A 22,409-nucleotide genomic window follows, 5' to 3' on the forward strand; every position below is an offset into this window, starting at 1 on the left:
ATAATAATGTCAACATGTCAACATGGCAACTTGTGCTGAAGTGGACCAGTTGACGTTCTGGACCTTGGTGCCTGCCTAGAGCTTTAAATTAGCCCCATACTCCAAGTTGAAGAAAGATGACATGGTATATACGACGGTGATACATAGAATGAGGTTCTGGATGACACTGTATGACTCAGGTATGACTGGTATGACTGTCAATCTCTCCTGTGAAGAAGCTTGGTTCAATGAAGCGGTAGGGAAAGATGTTTTCCGGACTTTTCGGCAATATTCGGCAATATTGTCGAGATTGGCGCTTGGTAGAATAATCATTTGGAATGGGCCTTGTGATTACCAAGCCTAAAATAAAACCAGGTTTGCGCTGTGTGAGTTTTAAGTCTGAATTGATTTCGAAGATGCTGTATCTGTCTGCCTGGGGATTTTAGACACTTCTTCGCACTGTAAGTAATCCATTTTGAGAAGATGGAACCTTGTCTGTAAAAAAAAAAAGTAGTATTAAAATGACTGTTGTTTTTTGTTTGCATCTATAAAGGTTTGGAGTCACAACCATCACGTCGAAGTTGGATAAGCTTCAGCTAGCCTATATGACAACTTTGTTTTTAATGATATATCTTTTGGAAATGTAATCATCAGATGATTGGAGAACTTCCTTTTTAAAGTGAAATTATTGCCATGGGAGAAGTGGCAGAGACACGCGAGAGCGGTGGGCGCCCTCTGGCGCCGCTGATTCGCGCCCCAAAGATGACCATCACCACATCGCCACGCCCACCCATCAAGGCGTCATCATCATCACCCCTCGTCGGCGGTGCCTCCTCCGATCTGGGGCGCCTCAAGAGACAGGAGAAGCTGAGGACGGTACTTGCCATGATGGACCGAGGGAGCAAGAAGAAGAAGACACATAATAAGCGGTCAACACGAGACAGGGGGAAGCCAAGGGGCGGGCGTGGTCGCTGCTCGCCGCAGACGTGAGAGGCAGTATTGACGGGGAAGGCCTGCCGTTGATGATGCGAGGCCAGCAGCGGCGTGGGGCTATCATGGACGGGAGGTTACCCACCAGGAGCCCCCGCGTCGATGCCGAGAGGAGAGATGACCCGCCCGAGCCTCCTGTTAGGGTAAGTATATTGTTTGTTTGTTGGGGTGTTGGTGGCGGGGTGTTTGTTTGTTTGTTTGTTTGTCGGGGTGTTTGTCTGCATGTTTGTGCTTTGAAATTCTGTTCCACATTTTAGATTGATCTAAGGGTTGTGAAATTTAAACTGAAACACTTGAGAAATAACTAGGCACAACGCAGCCAAAATTCAAAACTAAGGGCAAGATAATTTATGTTCAGATCTGCCGTTATCATGTCTGCAAATATTCATTCATGAACAAATTGCGAAAAAAGTGGCAAATTGTGTACAATTACCTCATTTTTAAGATTCTACGAATTGTACGTATAGGTCTATAGGACGGTGTTAAAGGCCTACATCGTAATATTTTGCAGTCGGGCTAATGTTTCCTTCTTGTAATATCCCTTAATAAACTCTGCATGATGAGACATATTAACAGTTATTATTGTTATTATTTTAATCCCTGCTTAGCTGAGGAAATTTGGAAAACTGCGCACCATCGCCAAAACCATTGTGCTTCTGATGCGCATGTGCAGGACATACATTTTGACGTAAGTTTTCCAAAATACACGTTTATAACAATAATATCAAATTGCGAAATAGGTTGTTTCCAAGCATTTGACTGTAAACGACTGCCCGATTTCCTCTCTTTCCGAAGGGGGTGAATAATGCTTCCGCTTTTATTTCTTTTTAAAAGTCAATCGATCAATACAATTTACAGAAACTTTTGTTCATAGCTTCGTCCTCTTTTTTCTTCATCCGTGTCAATGCTTGAATTATTAAACTGTGTATGGAGAACATTATTGTGATGTTTTTGACAGCTCTTCTTCATGCAAAGTAAGATCCTTCTACAATCTGAAGATAATATCGGATCTAAAATATAATTGATGATTGAAAATGTAGTTATTGTTGCTGGTTATTTTTGGTAATTAAAATGTAAAACAAATTGTCCCCATTTTTATCCAGGGAGAACGATGCTAAGATGGTGAAGCTATTTAGCGCAATAGACGCTGCACAGGCCGGAGATAAGTACAAAATCAGAGGGGATCTGCTATTCGATGTGACAATGTTTACAGCAAAGAAACAGGTGTTTTGCCCGTCAATGTTTTAATAATTAATTGATTGGTGAATACCAAATGTATCGTCAGACCCCCTAAAGCTACGCGGTCCCTTTTCTACGCATTCACCTTCAATTTGTGTGTGATAACGCGCGCACGTTGCAAGCGTTACCTGCTCAGATTGTGGAGGGTCGAGGATATATCCTTCGCTATCTTTTCATTAATTGTTTTCCTTTCAATTCGAAACTCCAAGGTGTTAGGCAAAATTAAAATATCGTCTTTGAATACATCAAGATTTTGCCAAAACCTTCCTTCTTGGGTATTAAATTAAATGTATTTTTTTTCCTTATGCCTACGCATAAGAATAAATAATTCACTGATATTTTTTTTTATAAGCATTGAATCTTTGTAAAAATGTTTGTACACTTACCAATTTGCATGTTCTGTTTTTCAACAGAACAACATTTCTAGTGAAACCAAGCGTGTATTGGAAACTCCGTCGCCTGCACGCACAGAAAAAGACATTCACCACGTAAGTGTATAGGCCGAATAGTTAAATCCACACATAGGCCTAGCATTCCATATAATTATTACCAATGGATGTCTTGCCCCTTCATACTATCTCAATGTTGAAGTAATATCGCTCATAATTTCGAAAACACGGAACACCATAGGCAAATACAAATTTGCAACAAATTTCAGAACGACTTAGGACATGATCAAGAATAAGGATAACTTGAACGCTTCGTTTGAGATTTACAAAACTTACTCGTCGCGTTCGAAATTATAGAACCAAATGCAGCTCCGATTCTTTGCATTTGTCAAATTGGTTTCGTTTCATTTTCAGCACCATTTTGTTTTTGAAGGTCAGTTTTGTTCGAATGTTAGCTTTAAAGGGAAAATACAACATTTGCAAACATCAAAAAATAAAACTACCAAATCATTTTGAAATACCTTGCTGGACTGTTAGTGAATGACAGTGGAAAGCATCCTGTAAAATCATGGCACCTAGTATACTGTCATTTTCAAGAAAAGTGGTATTTTTGTATCAATTTCCAACGCTGGTCGGCCGACTAGCGTTGGAAAAACTGGCTTTTTTTTTCAAATACTGGCCCCAATTGACCATCGCACTTGTTTGCTAATCGATTACACGACTATGAACGGGTACAAGCCAGCTAGACTGGTTCCCTGACCTTACAATTCCCCAATGTATGTAAACTGCTCTGTTTCTTCTTATATGGAGTCAGGGAACCAGATTACAGGAAAATGATTGTTTTTCTTGGTTTTTATAGCATTTTTGAACCCAAAACCTCGAAAAAGTCAGTGTAACTATATTTGCTATATATTTCCAACCCCCAAATTCCATCCATTTCTGAAAATTACAGCAAAAGCAAATGATGTATATTTCCTTTAAATTGAAAAACAAAGCAGTTCTATTTTATTTCGTGACTGCCCTGATCGAATCCAGCTTTGAAGAAAGGGGGTGATATGGGGGGGGGGGGGGGGGAGTGAAAGCGGGTCCAGGTCCATTAAAGCGGGCCCAGGCCCATCTTAGTTTCATATAATCAGAGACCCTCCCCCCTCCGTCACTGATATTTGAATGTTCTATACACACACATGCTGTTTAAGTCACGTCATTGTATACACATTTATCTAAAACAAAAAGTTTCTTCCACTTTTCAGGTTCAAGTTGAGCTTCAGCAGATGGAGTTCATCACCAAGTACCCGGTACACATGCAGCGCAGCCTGATCCGGGCAGGGGCGTTTGAGAGCTATGAGACGGGCCGCGTCATCATCCGACACGGTCGCCGACCTTATGCGTTCTATCTCGTACTTGGAGGCTCAGGTACGGTTTTCCGTCAGTCATCTCACGGATTATTGTGTAAATCTAATATTTAAAAAAGCATTTTAACTGAAAGGCTTAAATTTTAACATAAAGTGGTGTACTGTACTGTTAGAGTGCCGCCTTTTGGGAGCGGGCATCAGTGTATGTGCACTCTCATAAGTTAGTATGTCGAATCTAGTACGTTGGCCATAAAAGTGTGTCTAAAAGTTTAGAATTCCATAAGTTTTAAACGATAGTTTTACGTACTGTAGCCACGGATTCCAGTGCAGAAAATGTTCAACACTGGTTATTTGACGTATCAATTTGGAAGACGTCACATTTTTATATCAAGTTGTGATTTTTTTTTTATTTCTCCTTTAGCCGTACTTCTTGAAGGCGATCCAGAAAACAGTGGTCGGCCGGCCACCGCCTTGGCGAAAGGACAAGTATTCGGGGTAGGTTTATCACGTGATAGGTTTAACCAATCAGAAAACGTACTCCCAGTCTCCCTTTAAAACTTTCGGACCAGTCGACATCTCCGAAATAGGGCACAATTGTGAATGTTATGCTTATAACTTTGAAAATAGAGAGGTTATGAATTTACTGTTCTTTGTGAATGTGCTTTTTAATTAATTTTTATTTTCAGCATGAAGCAATAATAAGCAGAGGTCGTCACAATGTCACCGTCATTTCCAAAGAGTACATCCAACTGTTAAGCCTCACTGTCAAGGTATGATTTTACTTTTAGTGTGTTCGACTGTTCGTATCTTGGTTTTCTGTTTTTGCAAGAATACAGTTTCAACATTTAGTGCCGAATAGAAATGTTGATGGTCATATGTTTCGTAAAGATAATGCTCATAAGAATTGTTCGCCCACACACCATTTTTTAATTTTTTGTTTTTTTAATTTCGATATTATTTCAAATTTATATTTAAATGAGTCATAATATTTAAGTTCCAAATTTAAAACATGATTATCGCTTATTATTAATGTGTTTCACAATGGACATGGTAAATAATTGTAACAGTATTTTATTAAATCAACGGCGGTAATTGCAGTTATCCCTAAGAATCGAGGTTTATTTCAAAGAAATGTTTTATGTAGCCTAAAACATAATGTTGAGATGCCTATTCGGTATTTTTTTTTGGTCAGATATAATACGCAGTGAAAGTCATGACAGATCAACAAATTGAATTTCTCAGTAGGCCTATCATTATATATTTTTCTCTGTGTATGCTAAGAATAAGAACACGAATCGTTCACTTCATTTGCCCATTGTGTTGTTCTGGATCAAACGAACTGTTATGTGCCAATAACAGATTATAAGTGAATTTTAGCTAACTTGTGTCTTTTGTCGAATGTTTTTTTTTTACCATGGGAAAAGGAGTACTCCCGAATTTTCCTGGCAGGGGGTGTGAGTAACATCAGCGGAGTGGACGGCAGTAGTTTCATCGAGTCGGTCAGCATCTTCAAGGGCTGGCCCTTGCATCTCCTCAAGAAACATCCCAAAAAGTGCCGATTCAATTTCTTCACGTGAGTTTGGGTGATTGAACCTTTGGATGTACTACGCAATTATTGTACAACATTTTACATTTTTTTGTTGGGAGAATGTTTCGGAGGTGGTTTAAAATTTTTTTTTCTCGATCCTTTCATAATTCACCAAATACCCCAGGCTTGCATTCAAGAGGACAGGTAAAGAAAAGAACTCAAAGACCGAATAATGCTTGGCTTTTGGTCACGCTCCTGTAAAGTTGAATTTATTTGCAGCTAATCGTGCCTTCCGGAGTTATACCGGTACATAATATGTCTGAAATTTTAAAACTTTAATAATATTGATCATAAATAAAATCATAAAGGAACTGATGTACACCATTATCTCGTTCAGCACTATTTGACGTAGCCCCATAAATGTAGATCAAATACTTGACTTTCTCCGTATTGTGAGCCACATAATAGGCCTAAACCAATGCATGCACAATTTTCTGAAAAGTTAACAGTGTCCTGAATTTGAAGTATATACCTTGTTTTCACTTGATGTTCGCTTTATAAGCGAATAACCTGGATAATAACCGGGAACAATTGCATTCCGTATCTCCATATAATATGTCGTACCTCTACTTATCCCATAATTTTCAGACAAAATTAGCAGAGAGTTTGTCCAAATATGGTACATTTCTTTTTAAATCGAGGTCATAGGTCATGTAACTTTGCCCCTTTGATTTTTCCTGGTAATTAACCAGTAAACTTGCCTTCTAGCGAATATCAAGTTCAAAAACAGTCTAGATTTCAAGTTCAGGAAACACAACTTTTCAGGATTTATTTATTTATTTATTTATTTATTTATACCTTTATTTATCCAGGGTAAACCCAAACAGCAAAAAGCTGGTTTTCATTAGGGCCCTGCATTAAAATAAACTAATAATATGACTTTTACAAAATCGAAGGCTTGAAATGATATGCACAAAAGATAAAAGAAAAACAAGCAACAATACGGGACTTCAGTACGGACAAAAAACAATCAAACAAAAAAGTATAAAATATCAAACAAACATATATCCCTTAAAAAAATTAAGACGTTTGAGAAGATTCAAGTAAAACAAGAACACATAAAGGATACTCAAACAATATTTAAAAACAAATATACAAGTACTTCTTAAACAAAAAAACGAACATAAAAACAGGATGAGCCTTCAGCCTGTGACATGACATGGAATTTCGAAGGTTTGCTTAGACGTCACACCAGTAACGTGTCCTGCATGTTCTGGTTTCCCAAACAGGAGAGGAACCGTTATCGAACAGGACAGCAACAAAAGCGACTGGATTTACGTCCTCAAATCCGTAAGTCATATACACATTTGTTCTACAATATGTGTGTATACCTGCAGGTGTATTAATAATATTGCTAAAAGAGTTAAGTTGAAAAAAAAATCGTCGGCAAAGTTATTTTTTAATCCCTCTTTGCAATTTAATTAATTGGTTGTTTTTGTTTTTAATTCAAACGTAATTAGAAAATAATGGCTTATGTATTGTTTTTATGTATAGTGTTTAGTTCAAATAAACACATAAAAAAAACCAAGATTTACGGACAAAACTTAATTCAGAATTTTTTTTACAAACAAAACCTTGCAATATAACATTACTTAAGCGTAAAGTTCAAGTAGACCTAGGCCTATATAAGACAACGTTGGTTTTGTAATAAAGCAGATTGTTCTAAATGTATTTCCAAATAGGGTAGCTGTGCTGTTATGAAGAAACTTCACTATGAGGAGCCAGTACCTGCTAAAAGGAAACGAAATCTGCCATGTAAGTTCACAGTACTTGGTTGTTTTTTTAAGTGAATAGTAAAGCCTGTTTAATACGAGCCAATGTGGCCCATCAAGCCAGGGTTTATCTCCGGTTTCCGAGGCATGAAACTGTTACTTCTAATCCCCTTGGATGCTAGTCCATACCGCAGGTTATTCCCAGCTAATGCCGGTACTCATTTTTACTCCTGGGTGGAGAGAGGCAAGTGGGGGGTGAAGTGGCTTGCCCAAGGATACAGCATGTGGCCAGCAGCTGGATTCGAACCCCTGAATGACTCACAAACCCTAAACACTATAGGCTATATACACTCTCCAAACTTTGTTATATTAAAATAATCCCTATAATGGCATAGGCCCATATGATTTTTCGCTTCCTTGAAACCTTTTCCAAGAAAAAAAAACAAATGAGACATCTTTTCCTAATTTTTCGTATTTCTCTATCAATGTTGTCTCCTCATTTTCTGCTTAGCAATTGCACCGCGAGCAGCAGCATCCTTTTCGGTAAGTCACGAAGAGCAACTAGCCAACAAACTCCGAGACATGCAGAGAAAACGTGCCAGAGCTCTCAAGGGGCGGTCCCGGCGCTTCAAGGACACACGGCCCAAGAACATCGTGCGGGTCCCCATGAGAGCCGACCCGTTGTCCACCACGGAGCCGGCAGACCACGCATCACTTTCCACCGTGAATCACGGATCGTCATCACATCTGAACGTAATGAGCGGGCGTGAGGTTCTGCCTGACATCGTGGTCTCCGATCCAAGTCGTCCCACTAGCTCTTCGTCGCAAGTACCCGATGCTTCCACGGAGCACGGCTCGGAGTCGCCGCAGTCGTCGGCTGAGGGAGAGGCTACCGAGGACCGTGAAATGGTCGTTGAGGAGAGGCCTGGATTGTCTACATTTTCTCGGGTAAGACCGATTCCGTTTACTTATCTGTATCTGCACTGCATTTTGGTAAACTACCAACGGCTTCCTAATCATTGAGAGTCTATTGCCACACAAGGTCTGCCTATATCATTTATAGGCGTTTACATAACAAAAAAACTGGTCCGGATCCTAACTCACAAAACTCCAACTTTAAGTAGGAAATTAAACTTTTGTAGGCAACACTGCTGTCGCACTTATTGGGCACGTTACGTTACTTCACATCAATAATGAAAGTTCTGCTAAGTATTTTGAACGCATTGAAAGTCTCACTCTCTCTTGCACAGGCGCAGCCTTTTTCACAGTTGACGCTGCTGAAATGAAAATTAGAGGTAGAGAGTTTATAAATTAACGTTTCTGATGGCAAAAGTACAGAGCTTTGAATGTCAGTATTTTCTTAACTGTTTCCAGTGTTGCAGTCGAGATTTTGTTCCCGAGTACCGAGTACTGCCGAGTACTTAGGTTGCCGAGTACGATACTTTTTTTCCGAGTACAAGTACAGGTCTCCGAGTACGAGTACTTGTACTTCCGACTCCGAGTCAGTGGGTCATTCTATAAATTTGGGGTCCAAAAGTGTGGCATTTTTGGCGTCTCTGTTAATGCAACCGTTCACAATGCGCCTTGAAAATCGGTATACATTTTCCAGTACGCAAAATAATGTTTTGAAGATCACCCCCCATTTGGACTATGGGTACCAGCCGCCCCCCCCCTTTTTTTTGACGTAGTGTCCGGACTAAAACCCGATGATGCGCGTGCCGGATATTTTGTGGCACAGTGAACAAGCCAGTTTCCTCTCAACCAGGAAGTTGACAAGGAAAAACTGCCTCATCCATAATGAGTTTTCCCATCCCATAGTGGTGTGCCATCCGAAGTCTAACATTGTACTTTGGCTGGTCCACTGCACACTGGTCTTGCACTGTGGGCTGATAGAAATAAAAATCATAACTGACGATTCCGAGTCATGGCGGACTGCGGACAATCCCGATTCATCGGCCTGAATGTTGGCGGTCTGGTTTACTTCACCACCCTGGGCACGCTGCGAAGCAACGTGGACTCCACGTTGGGCCGCATGTTCAGCGGCAACTTCCAGAAGAAATGCGAGAAGGACAAAGCCGGGAACTTTCTGGTCGACGCTGATGGGCCTCTCTTCCGCTACGTGCTGGGCTTCATGCGCCATGGCGGTCGGCTGGACCTACCCAAGGATTTCAAAGACATGGACCTGCTGGAATCAGAGGCCGAGTTCTACCAGAACAGGCAACTGACCGAAGCTGTGAAGAAGTACCGGGCTGGTGCCGAGGTTGCGAGGATTCACTTCGTTGTAGGCGGGGAATGCTTCACGGAGCTCCGTTCAACCTTGATGAAGAACGAGCAGTTTGTCAAGTCGCACCTTGGTGGCATGGTCGACGATGCAAGCACGAAGGTGCGGTTCGAGATCAACAAAGATGCCGCCAGCTTTCGCCACTTGTGGCGATTCATCCTGACTGGATCTCTCGATTTCGACATCTCATATGCACAAGAAGAAATTTACGCTGCTGAGTTGGTACAACTTCGAGAGGACCTACCTTTCTACGATGTCGAGGGATTGAGAAATGCGATAGAGGCGCAGCTGTCTGATATCTACGCAACGTAGGCCGGCGATTAGTACTGCATGGTTTCAGATTCTGTTCCCTTCTAACATTTTTGAAGCGAAATTTCACCCGATCGCTGGCCACAATTCTTCACTCCAAATACATGTTGTGTGGACTGTTCATGCTGTATTTTTTAAAGGCCAAAGTAATTTAGGATGGACTTTGATTAAAATAATATCAAAACCTCGCACGAAGAGCGACGGGGAGTAATTTTGGGAATCCCCGTTGACGCAATGCATATTCAGTTCGATTTTCGATTCAATTCTGTTTACTATACCTGAACAGAGGCGTCAAGGTCAAACACACGAGGGACATAATCCACAATTATATAAGGGGACGGAAGTATATGATTTCTGTTTACATAAAAAAATAAAATTAGCTGCTTGGATTTTTGTATTGCTTTATTTTCAAGAGTTTGATTGGAAGGACGGCGCCTCCAGGACGTAACTTTTCGTCATTTTGAAATATTTCCGGAGGTCAAATGTGTACATGTATATCTTTTAAAAAATTAAACCGCATAAGCCAGCTGTATGGGCACATAATGAAGGTATTATGTTGTCATGCTCAAAATCGTTGGGGAATGTGAAAATTACGGTACCATGTCATGGGAATCTGTCGCCATTTATGCATGTTTTAAGGAATTAAATTCAGCATATCTCATTGCTGCGTGTTTTGTTTATTTATTGCTTGATCACTCCTCAACTACAAATCGAATTGTACATACCCGGAAACTTGTTGTTACTTCACGTGCAACCGCACTTTTCCTATTAACCATCAGGCCTTCGTTATAGCTATATTCGTTATAGCTATATAGACCATCGTTATAGCTAAATAGACCCAACCTCGTCCCCAGGGTGTCGAGCAGTACGCGCCCACCACTACCTGCTCTCTCACCCTAGTATTGGATCATTTGCATGTGCAAGATTTTTGTACACGTATGCAAATGAGGAACAGTCTGGTGCCTGGATATGCGTTACACATTAGCGTTTGTTTTTGTATGCGGAGTCTGGGGTAAAAAAAGAGTCAATTCGTAGCAGCGCGAGCACGGCGTGAGTTACGAAAACACGATTTTTGAAATCAAACTGTTACGATCTTATCGAGACAACATGCAGTATCATATTTCATATTAATATGAGCAAATTGGAAAGGAAATTAGTATTTTCGAGAAGGCGTGGACGAATGATCGCGAAAACACGTACTGCACGTTGTGAATAATAGCACCAAGTACACGATAAAAATCCACTACTAGCCAATTGCCGGTATCCAATCAGGATACAGGAAGAAAGTTTCCTATCCAGGGTCTACTATTGGAAACATCGTTGGAAATAAAGTAAGCACTGGGGACGAGGTTGAAATAGACCTTATTTACGAGTAGGCTGTTTTCAATCGTGTTCCTTAATCCGTTTCGTAAACTGTAAACTGTTGATTGGGATGGTACCAGACTATTTTATGATTGGAGTGCGTGTGGCAAGCCTCACTTTCAATTTTTGTTTTGAATTGTGGCTGAACATAAGGGTATTAGAATTATGTTTAATAACAAATTTCAAATTATTCTTCAGAGCAGACTGGTATTAATTTACATTATAATCATTGCTTTTATTTCTACTCGCAACTTCCCAAAAATCAAAAGTTTACCTCGCTTCCAAATTAATATTGCTGACTTGTGAAAGTCTATATGCCTGGAATGGGACTACTCTTAGCTTTATTCTGCACTAACATTACCCCTGACGCAAAATGTCTTTCTATTCAATGAAAAAAAAATCCCAAGAGGGTCGCTGTAGGGGGTGGTTGGAAATCCCCGTTGACCTAATGCTTATTCAGTTAACGATTTTCGATTTCAAATTCAGTTTACTTTTATTTCAACTCCTGAAGAGCAAGATTCGTAGGCCTAAATAAAGCTCATCAGATATGTTGACAAGAAGCCCTCAGACAATCAAAACTTCAGACTGTAGTCAACATAACGGGACACCAGGTGGATATCCTTTAGAGGGTTTATAGAAAAAGCTACATAATAAAAAGGGAGCCTGTCTATCTCGCAAACATAAAACTCAAGCCCCATTGGGTCACAGCCTATACTTATTAATTTAAGGTCGGCAAAAGCGTTTTCATGTCCACAAAATCGTGGCGTCGGCATACATATAATACATGTACATGTATACCAAAACAAATAGCGCCACCAATTATTGTTCGATTGTGTCTAACATCGTTCGTTTTCAATAGCCCCCCCCCCCCAGCGTCAAATTTTTAGTGTCAATAATGGTAGCCCGATTCATATTTTGAATTTTTTGTCAGGGCCCGTTTTTAACTCACACGAAACGCCTTCCCAGAATCAACGAAGGACAACACTCGGAGAAGACGCCGAACCCAGAGACGAATCGCACAGTCGATCAGGAGAAAAGTAAGATTGAACTAAATAAAATTGAATTTCAATTTAAGTAAAACTAAACATTACCCGGGATTTTGAATCATTCCTAGCAGTGCTCGATAGATTTCCAGTGAGTAAATAAAGACATCGATCCGTTTTTGTTTTTAATGTGAGTGTCATGTATACGCTATAATGATTAAAGTGAACATAAGATAATGTGTTGTACATTTGACTGAGGGATTTGAAATTATTATACTATAAGAAGAGTTTTGAATGGAAAACTCTTAGCCTATACGAGCCCCATTTGACAATTCACTTTCGTTAGAACGATCAAAAATGATGATTCTTTTATAACCTTTTAGTTGCCCATTCTAGATATATTGTAAAATTCTGGTGATACCGCTCTTTTTCTTACAGTGAGAGCGCCCTCAAGCCAATCCAGTGATGGCAGCCACACTTCCCACGTTGAAAACCATCAGAACCCGACAATCCAATTGGATGAAGACTCGGATACCGACGAATTGGTAACGATGGAAATATCACTTTATTTGTCATTTATTTTGATGAAAAAAACTTATAATTTAAGTAATGGAGGGCGGACCCCAGGGGTGGTGGGTTGACTAAGAAGGCCGCCACCACTCCGACTTAAAGCTTACATGAGTACCAAAAGACACCGGAATGTTCACAATGACTGACCCGAATGACGTCATCACTGATTATTGCAAATCCTAATTCACTGCTTCATGCCTTTGCTCTTTCTCCCTGCAGACTGCAACGCTTCACCCACCCCACCCCTCTACAAAAATCTTACCCATCATCCACCCCCTGGCCCTTTGAATCGACCACCGTTAGAACGACCGATGATCGATTTCAAACGCTGTTAATGAACACGCTTATCCATTCGCAATGTTGAGGCGGACTGACTTTTTATCTCAAATAATGTGAGTTTTCAACAAACGTTATACGTGTAATCTCTATTGATGCTTATTTTACTTTTTACAGTTGGCAAAAACAACCAGCATAGGGAGAGATACCTTTGTACAAATAGACACATTGGAACCAGGTGCAATTTTCGTAAGTATTATTGATGATGGCATGGTTTTCAGTTCCATGGTTAACCTTCATTCGTAGGCAATGTACAGAAACATTATATGTGCAATGATCGTAGAGTTACGCTACCCACAGTGCCTTAATGACGATAAATGTAGCTCTCTCATTACAAGATAAAAAAAATTAAATATATGTGAAAGAAAAAGGCGCTGCCAGCAGTGATTTTGAATAGGACGGTTGGTACAGCGAACGGTTAACTTGCTGACACCAGTTACAGCAGAAACTGGTAGGAAGCATCTGCTCTACTTGACTAATATTGATTTTAAGTACTGAACTAACTTCTTAAGCACTGTATTGATAGTTGATTTCAGGGTTTGTTTATCGGTTTCTGGCCTCAGGGAGTCTCCGACATGGCCTTCGGCAAGCAGCCTAGTCTTTGCCTCGTCAGCAACGGAGCAGAATGTATCCTTGTCGCTAAGAAGTTCTATGCCAAGCACGCCACAGAGGCCAACCTCAAAGCCATTACAGATCTGGTAAGCTCCAGGCGTGTCTCCTAGCACGTGTGCCTTCCTTTTAGCCTTGCCGCTCATCAATGAACAAGAATTATCGCGAGAACTTTGACAAGAAGTGGCGTCATTTTTGTTGTTGGGGGGGGGGAGGGGGAGGGGGGGGGGGTTATCACGAGGCTCTTAAAAAGTGTTCAGTCCCCCCCCCAAAAAAAGAGCCTCTGAAGCAACACAATGAAAATATACATCAGTCATTGTCTTAAAATAAGATCGATAATTATTGATTTATTTTTCAATCAAATTAACAAAAATCGAATCTCACTAAAACTGAAAAAAGCACGTTTGGTTTGGTGAGAACCAACTGTGTGTATTATTTTTATCATACGATGTTTTATGCTTCCTAACTCCAGCTCCGGCCCTACCCTACCGAGGAGACCCTACTCCGAGATCTACGGGAGAAACTAACGTGGCAGGACCATCGTGCCAAGACGCTATCCGACACGGCGCATAGCTTGAGGCGACAGCGGAGGAAGAGCCTTGCTGGCCTTTAGTCTAGTTCCAAACCAACAGATTGGGACTATGATTCTGAAAAATCGGGGCTTGACGAGGCCTGAACCTTGTCTATATACACTTTATGTGGAGCAGACCCTCGCTTATAGACAACCGTGCCTCTTAACTTTCAGATTTTCATCATTCAGCTTGTTTAATCGCGCCTTTAGCAGCACAAACCGATGCAGTCATTGATAAAAAAAAACATGGCAAACTGTCGTCAACTTAACCGGCCAATAAAGCTGATCAACAATACTTTTCACATAAACCTGCAGTGAAAAATGTGTCACAGCTGCCCTTTAACGGCGAAAATTGCAGTTTTCTGTGCCTCCGTCAGTTCTGAAATCATGATGTTTGAACAGAGTTCAGAATTGACGAAAACATCTTTCCAGTATACCGGTATATATTTTAATGATATACACCGTGGAGACTGCCATGCATGTTTGAGCCAATCGACAGCGTTGGACGCTTTTCTGTTAATTTACATGTACATGCAAAGATGTATCATATAGATGGTGCATGTACAACAATGAGTCCCACTAGCCGGGCATCTTTATTGTTATTTCCACAATCGGCCATTTTGTCAAAGCGATTAAGGTGGTTCTATAGTCATGATTCTGTAATGAAAGCCCGTAGACATATTCAACAATATGCTGAAAGAAAAAAACCCATAAAAATTAATATTTAAATTAAGAAATTAGTATTTATAATTATTATTTAAAAATGCTCAAATTTTATATTCCGATTAAAAGACAAGCCAAGAAGGTACACTTAACATGAGGTCCCGAATACTGTGCTATTCGTTCTCCGTCCAGACTGTGAGCCTAGACAGATATCATGATGTTCAAAGAAAAATAATAATAATAAAAGTATTAGTAATAATTATTTTAAAATGCTCAAGTTTTATATCCATTAAAAGGCAAGCCAAGAAACTTCACTTAAACAAAAATGTCCATCAATACATAGGTCCCGAGTACTGCGCTATTCGTTCTCCTGAGACCGTGTAGAAAAGAATATTACAATATTTTTTTTTTGGGGGGGGGGGGCTCAATTATAACACAATCAGAGCATTTTTTTCAGAACGAATTTTGTACTGTGAGGACGCAACCTTTTAATATGTAGTCTAGATTATTTCCCCTGGGTGCGTAGCGGTCGGGAGTCGTGTTGAAGGAGTATGTCAACCGCTTGTGGTATCATTACACAACAATGGCAGAGAGGTCCCTGCACATGTTTTGTGATGCCTCAGAGCGGCAGTACGGAACGGTTGCCTATATACATGTATACCTGCGAACAGTTGACAGTCAAGGTGGTGTCCATTTTGAGCAAAGACTGACTCCATCTCAATTCAATGTCATCATGATGGCAGAACCTCAACTACCAAGGTCTTAGTGGCCGTTGGGGGCTGTTTCTCTCATGTAACCTATATTGACGACAAGCGAGTATTAAGGGTGGTCAACGTTCAGGTGAACAACACAGTAAAAGCGTCATGTTTCCAGGCTTGTAAAACTGGCCAAGTTCCACGAAGATGAAACATGTGTACTCCTGGTTTGACTAAAGTTTTACTCACACAGATCCCCTTTTCCTTTAGAGTCTCTGTGGCAAGAACTGTGCCTGCGCCAGAGTAATCAAACTTCTGTTTACAGTCATAGCATGTCCCAGTGTTTACAGTTCAGCTTAATTGTTTTTCGAACTTTTTGGCAGTTGTTGACCAAATCAGTTTATACATTAATTTTCTTGTTGAAATACAGGGGGCGTCCATGTTGCAGCTGCGCTGCCTGCCTTGCGAGAGGGCGCGCTTAACTGTCTTGTGATCGTTAGAGGCCACTTTTTGTCACGACCGCCTGACACAATTTCAGGCGACACTGAAAGGTTTTCGGCCCAGATTCATACCTTTATTTACTCCCAATCAGGGTCCATTGCTCAGTGGGGGTCACTTTCGAAAGGGAATCGAAGTTTTTCTCAAAGGGGGATTATTGTTGTTCTAGGCTAATTATTTTCAGTCAATCATTATTAAATGATTTCATTTTTACAACACGAGCTTGAGTAGAATAAACCAGCTTGTTGTGAGCCCCCCAAACCCCCCCCCCCCAAAAAAAATTATCCTATTCTGAAAGTTTTTAATGTTAAAAATTGATAGTTATAAATGGACAAACATTGAATTTGAGTGTGTCGTTCGAGCGCCACGATCCATCCCAGGGGTGAAATTGAGGAAAAATGAAGGGAAAAAACACACACGAAATAATTGGTATTCGGCAGAATGTTTGAAGGTGGCAGAGGGTCCCATGTATACGTTTTTATTTGCCTTTTTAGGTACATGTAAAATCACCTTTACGGTAAAACCTCAGGGATTCCAGATTTCAAAAGGGATTCTTTAAAAGTTCCTGAAATCAGGAACTAGTAATCCTGAAATCAGGCAAAATCCTAAAATCAGGAAAAATCCTGAAAGATCTCACACTTGCCATCCTCGACACGGATCTACTATGTATTAGCATGGTAATAAAGCTAAGAAATTCCCTTCACCTTGTGCCGAGATCCAGTGAGCATAAGATGGATGGTTCCGTTTTTATCGTACACGGAAAAAAATATTGGCCGTGTATAAGATTTCAAGAGTTGCTGCAAAATAATTATTGCTCTACTTGAACACCAAAGCATCGTAAAGAAAAGTATGAGTTAGCATGAGCTATCAGTATTAAGGCTTACAGGTCTATGATTTGTATCCAGAGAAACCGCCTTCTGATAGATGGTGAATCTCATCCCCTGTCAGAACAGGATCAAAGATACAGATACACAAGGCTTCTTCGTCATGGACTTTGACCACGTGACAGTCATGCATATTCATGAGGTAATTGGTGCCGTTCGCGCTATCCGTTTTCGTAGTGGCGTGAACCCAATCCCCACTGGTATCCTGCCACTCGTAGGTTACTTTCCCTGCTATGTAGTACGCACCCTCGATGTGATTCATATAGCACATCCGGGAACATGTCTTCGGATACACCCAGGTGTTGTGAATACCCAGAGGGAAGCCATCTTGTTTGATGAGATATCGCCGGCTGTGGCCGCCTCCCCAGTCGATATCCCTGTCAGTCCCAACTACCTCTGACAGACTTCGCACCACTGCAAGCGATCGGTAGACCACCTGGGCGTCTGGATAGTAGACTAGGAACAGACGCATGCCGCCCTCTGCTGACACTTTCAACTCATAGGTGACGTCCGAAGAGAGCGCCATCACAGTGTCAGGGCAAATCTCCCGTTGGTTTTGACCGCCAGCCTCGACGCATTTCCCCTTCCCGCTAATGCAGTAATAGATGTGGACGCTTTGCTCGCTGTCTGGGGATCTCAGCGCAACGGTAGTCTCGGCCGGGATACGTGCTTCATATGACGTGAACTTGGCATAGTCCTTGTCATTGGTGAGTTGGACGCCGGTGAGGGCGCTATTTGGTAGAGTTATTATGGGTAGATCGGCAGCATAGCTGACTCTCATGATGTATCCTGAAAGACATAGGGGAGATGAAAGCAAAAAAGTTTCATGAATGAGGAAAATAAAAATGCATATCCCCCGTTTTTAACTACTGCAATTATTACTTTACCAGCCTTTGGTATTCAAAAAGAACAACATAGTTATGAAAAAACTCAGTGACCGTCAAAAGAAAGGCTTCCTCCTGGTTCCCCATCCGTCACCATTTATAAAACAATACAATACAAAGGTACATGTATATGAAGTATGTATGACTGTGTTACCACAGTTGGGGAAATGCCCCTACTATAGTCGGAATCTTCCCGATGATCCCCAATACCGATGTTCCCCACTACCAATGTTCCACCAAATCCTTAGAAAAGGGTTAGGGCTCAAGGGCGGATCCAGAACACAATTTTTTTTGGGGGGGGGCCAAAAAAATTTGGGTCCCCCAAAAAAGTGGGTCAACAAAATTACGGCGTGGGGTACGGGGCCCGCTTAAGGGCCCCGAAAAAAATTTGGATTCTAGATGCTCTGTGGTGCGATATGAGGCAATTTCTGACCACTTTAACCAATGTTTTTTTGAGGAAATGATAGTGGTGTACTCATTGCCTGCCTTTATTGCGATGTCACATACAAAAAAAAAAAAAATGGTTTCGTATGGGGGGAGGGGGGGGGGGTGGCCCCCTTTGCCCCCCTCCCTGGATCCGCCCTTGTTAGGGCTAGGGCTAGGGTTATATTGGTAGGGATTTTGGGGAACATCGGTATTGGGGAACATCGGTATTGTGGAACATAGGTATGCACCCCTATATAGTCGGGTCGTACGTTGCTATATTGGGGATGTAAATAGTGGAACCACAAAGTTACGACTCTTTAACGTCTCTCATGACAGAAAATGTTCACTGTAGGTATATATGAGTTAGACGTCCATGAAACTCGTTCACCCTTTAATTGAAATGAAAGTCTTCAAGGATCCGACTCACCTTTATGACCTCGCAACCATACAAAACTCTTGCCTTAAAAGTCAACCAAAAGTAATGCGCAGACCTGCTGCATGTATATCATGCAGTATCATAAACCCGAATTCGTTGGTGCACTTTCGTTATCTCAAGGGCACAGTCCACACGAACGGTACAAAGTTTAACCTCATGTTAGACATAATTACAGTTGCTAAGTTTTTAAAATACGCTTTTGATCAGCTCGCTGGTTTTTATCATTTCAAATATATATCTTTCGCAGACAGTGACAGATGGAACAGAATTTAATAAATCGTATAAATTCCCACGTATTGAATTGTGCTTGTTGCAAGTTGCAACTCCAAAAACAAATAAACGTCCAACAAAAGATAGTTTTAATTGCATACAAATTGTTTAATTCCTTATACATGTATTGATAAATTTACTATCAGCCACAGAAAAATAAGCACATCAGTAGCGGAAAATACGGGGTGAGTAAAAAAAGGAAACCCAAATGTCAGAACCATTTCTTAAATGAAGTTCTACATGTAGCACTTCAAAATACAGAAAACGATAGCCCAATTAGTAAGCTTTCTTAAAAAATTAAATCACCACAATGCATTTGTATAATTTTGATCAAAAATTAGCCAGAATTATGACATTTTTAGGTAAAATTGCGTGACATTTTTACAGCTTGTCCAATGGTGCACAGTTTTCATTCTTTCAATTGATAAATTTGGTCCTTTTTAATTCTAAATGATTGATGATAACCCAAAACTTAATAATAAACACAACGTTCGTGCATCGGCAACTTTGTATCATTTTGACATGCCCGCTAAAAATACCATCACTCTGTAACATTTGGTGTCAGCAAATCCTGTTACAGAGTGAACTTTACCATTGATTATAATATTTGTAGAAACTGTCTACTATTTTAAATTTTAAGTGATTATTGAAGATTTTATTAAATTAAGAGACTAAAGAAGACCAAAAGTGAAATTCAAAGAAGTACAACCAATTTTAAATATTGGCAGATCAATTTGGTGTCATCAAAAAACGTTACAGTGTGATACTTTGCAGCTGCACTCTGAATTTGTCAAACTGTATTTGTCAACAAGTTTAACTAAAAATATATCCTGGATGTTGGCTTGGAATATAGATGCCATTAAATTTTGAATCCTTCTCTTAGAATTTGAAATAAGAGGCAATAAAGGTTTGGTGTCAACACTGACTCCGTTACAGGTGAAATACCTATTTTCAGCTGAAACAATGAAGCAAAAGCACCTGTTTGATTGATGATTGAGTTTTTAGCTAAAATAATGACTAAGTTTTTTAATACAATGAAAACTTTGGCATAGGACAGGTTAAAGTAGAACTACAGTGAAGAAAAGTGATAAAAGTGTTTTTGGTGTTGGTGTCAGCGTTACAGGGGAAATGATTATTATAACAAACTCTGATATTTAAATTTCCAGTCTCAGAAACAAGCATCTGATGTAGAAACCATCAAGCTTATCACTAAATAGAAAGGTTTAAATGGTTTGATACCATTTATTACTATTATTATTAGTTAGTTGTAGGATTGTCACTCTGTAACAGTGACTATTTGGTGTCAGCGTTACAGGTGAAATGTTGGTTAACACCAGGCTTTACTTACAATAACATGCTTTCTAGTGGTGTTTGTAAATCTTCATTGTTCTTCATAGTTGCAGTTTTGGCTGTCAAACTTGCTTTTAGAGAACAAGTGAGTGTTTGTCTTAAAATAATATAATTTCATGTCAAGTGAGAGCTACATTTTTGTAATCATCATAATATGTCAAATTTCCTAAAACTTGATATTTGATTTTCAACAAATGTTGAACAAGGATAATGTTAAAGTTTTTTTTAACTTATATGTGTTGCAAATAATTGCTTAAAAAGCAACATGTCTTTACCATACCTGAACAATAACCTGGTGAGAGCTCTAACAGAAATTAACAATTTGGTGTCACTGTTACAGGTGAAATTTGTGTCCCATATGCCAGTTCATCATGTTGCTACTCTAAAAAGGGTCATGTTACAGAAAAATTGTTTTGTTTTTGACAAAATATAGACCCTAGACTGCAAAAGCATGTGAAGCTGAATTTAATTTGGCTATTTTGAAAATTTGACCCTAATGTCACACACTGGCCTCCACATTAAAAACACCCATTTGTGGGGACATAAACTATGTACGAGGTATTTGTGGGGGCCGAAAATGCTGTGGGGACAGCAGCAAGTCCCCATAACTCTGTCCTAATTTAAACGTCCCAATAACGCGAAGAAGGCCAGGACATTTTTTTGTGATCCGTGGACATAACTTTAAAACGGTGTTTGTGTTCAAAATTTCGTAACTTGAAAAGTAAATAAGTAATTGAATTATGTTTATAAAAAGAAAGCTTATTAATTGGGCTTTCATATTCCAGATTTTGAAAGTGGGACCGATGCAGAAATAATTGGTCCTTTGTTTACTCACCCTGTAGATAGATCATGCTTACTCTTTTCCTGCTAGATTTCCCGCATGTTTGTGACGAAATTCTGAACGTTTAATAATCGAAATATAAATTAATACATTGTATTTGTATATACATGTAATATTACACATGTATATTATTGTAGCTGTAGTTACGAAGGTCCGCTCAAATAAGGACGCCACGGAAACCAAAACAGGAGTCCAAATATGCTTGTTCTCATGAACTTGTTACTAACTAAACCTGTTCTTGCACAACGACTTTACAATATTTCTTGTTTATGACATCAACATAAATGTGAGCTCACTAGGGTTGAACTATAATGAATAAGATACAATTTCTACAAGCTGCAAGTCTAAGTTTATAGAGTAATGTTCCTAATAGTAATAGTAAATTCCAACTGCTACAATTAAAGTTCTTCATTTCAAGTGCAAGGTTTTTAAGAAGTCTAGGGCCTAATAAGTTCCAAGTACTCAACGTTTTTAAGAACTCTATTAAAGTTACAGTTCCCCGAACGCCAAGTCAGTGTACGACTGTGTGGACTCCGCTTTCCCGATGTTATGTACAGTATTGAGGCGAAGATCGAAACGCAAGTGTACAACACACAATACATGCGATTTGCACGTGAATCTCGGGTGCCAAATCACTCATTTTAGCCTCATACTATAAACTAAAACTTCGACCTGTAGTGGCAGTAATAGTGACACAATGAAATGAGAATGTACAGCAATTACACAGTCCGGTCTTCCTAAGCAAAATGTTGGTACGATACTCACACGTTGGTGTGTAGACTGGAAAGGATGATTTTCGCGCGTAAACAATGGCGCATGCATGGCGGGTGTAATGTAACCATTGACCTGTACATTCCGATTTCGTAAAAGCAGTTGGGCGATGTGCCAATATACGGTGCCTCCTAAAAGACACTTCCCTACATTATATTCCAAAAAAATATATCAAGTATCACATTCAGACACAAGTTAAAAGGACCTTTTATCTTATATCATAATGACCGTTTTTAAGGTTAAAAATTGATAGTGATGAATGGACAAACGGTGGGTTTGTCGTTCGAGCGCCACGCCCCTCCCTAGGGGTAAGATTGAGTAAAACTGAAAAAGAAAATACGAAATATTTAGCATTCGGCAGAATGTTTTAGGCCTATAGGGGTTGTCGAGCGCCCGATAGCAAGGTCTATGGTTTTATATA

The 22,409-nt window shown here is 40.0% G+C and overlaps 2 protein-coding genes and 1 pseudogene across 3 annotated transcripts; 2 read left to right on the forward strand and 1 right to left on the reverse strand.

The window, feature by feature from the left end:
- The first annotated feature begins 536 nt into the window (after positions 1-536).
- LOC119737150 lies at positions 537-15,334 on the forward strand (annotated as a pseudogene).
- Positions 8,773-10,500, forward strand: LOC119737151. The gene has a single exon (XM_038211270.1). It carries the CDS (start codon positions 9,174-9,176, stop codon positions 9,840-9,842), a length of 669 nt encoding a protein of 222 aa, XP_038067198.1. The 5' UTR covers positions 8,773-9,173; the 3' UTR covers positions 9,843-10,500.
- Positions 15,335-16,407: 1,073 nt separating the features above from the next.
- LOC119737152 lies at positions 16,408-22,045 on the reverse strand. Of its 2 annotated transcripts, XM_038211271.1 has the most exons (3): positions 21,983-22,008; positions 21,212-21,273; positions 16,408-17,799 (listed from the first exon to the last, which is right to left on the reverse strand). In XM_038211271.1, exons 2-3 carry the CDS (start codon positions 21,225-21,227, stop codon positions 17,015-17,017), a joined length of 801 nt encoding a protein of 266 aa, XP_038067199.1. In that variant the 5' UTR covers positions 21,228-21,273; positions 21,983-22,008; the 3' UTR covers positions 16,408-17,014. The 2 variants fall into 2 exon arrangements, with proteins under 2 accessions (XP_038067199.1, XP_038067200.1); XM_038211272.1 differs by lacking the exon at positions 21,212-21,273 and having other exon boundaries at positions 21,983-22,045.
- Between the last annotated feature and the right edge of the window lie 364 nt (positions 22,046-22,409).

Source organism: Patiria miniata, unplaced genomic scaffold (assembly GCF_015706575.1).
Source record: "Patiria miniata isolate m_02_andy unplaced genomic scaffold, ASM1570657v1 HiC_scaffold_3, whole genome shotgun sequence".
NCBI lineage: Eukaryota > Metazoa > Echinodermata > Asteroidea > Valvatida > Asterinidae > Patiria > Patiria miniata.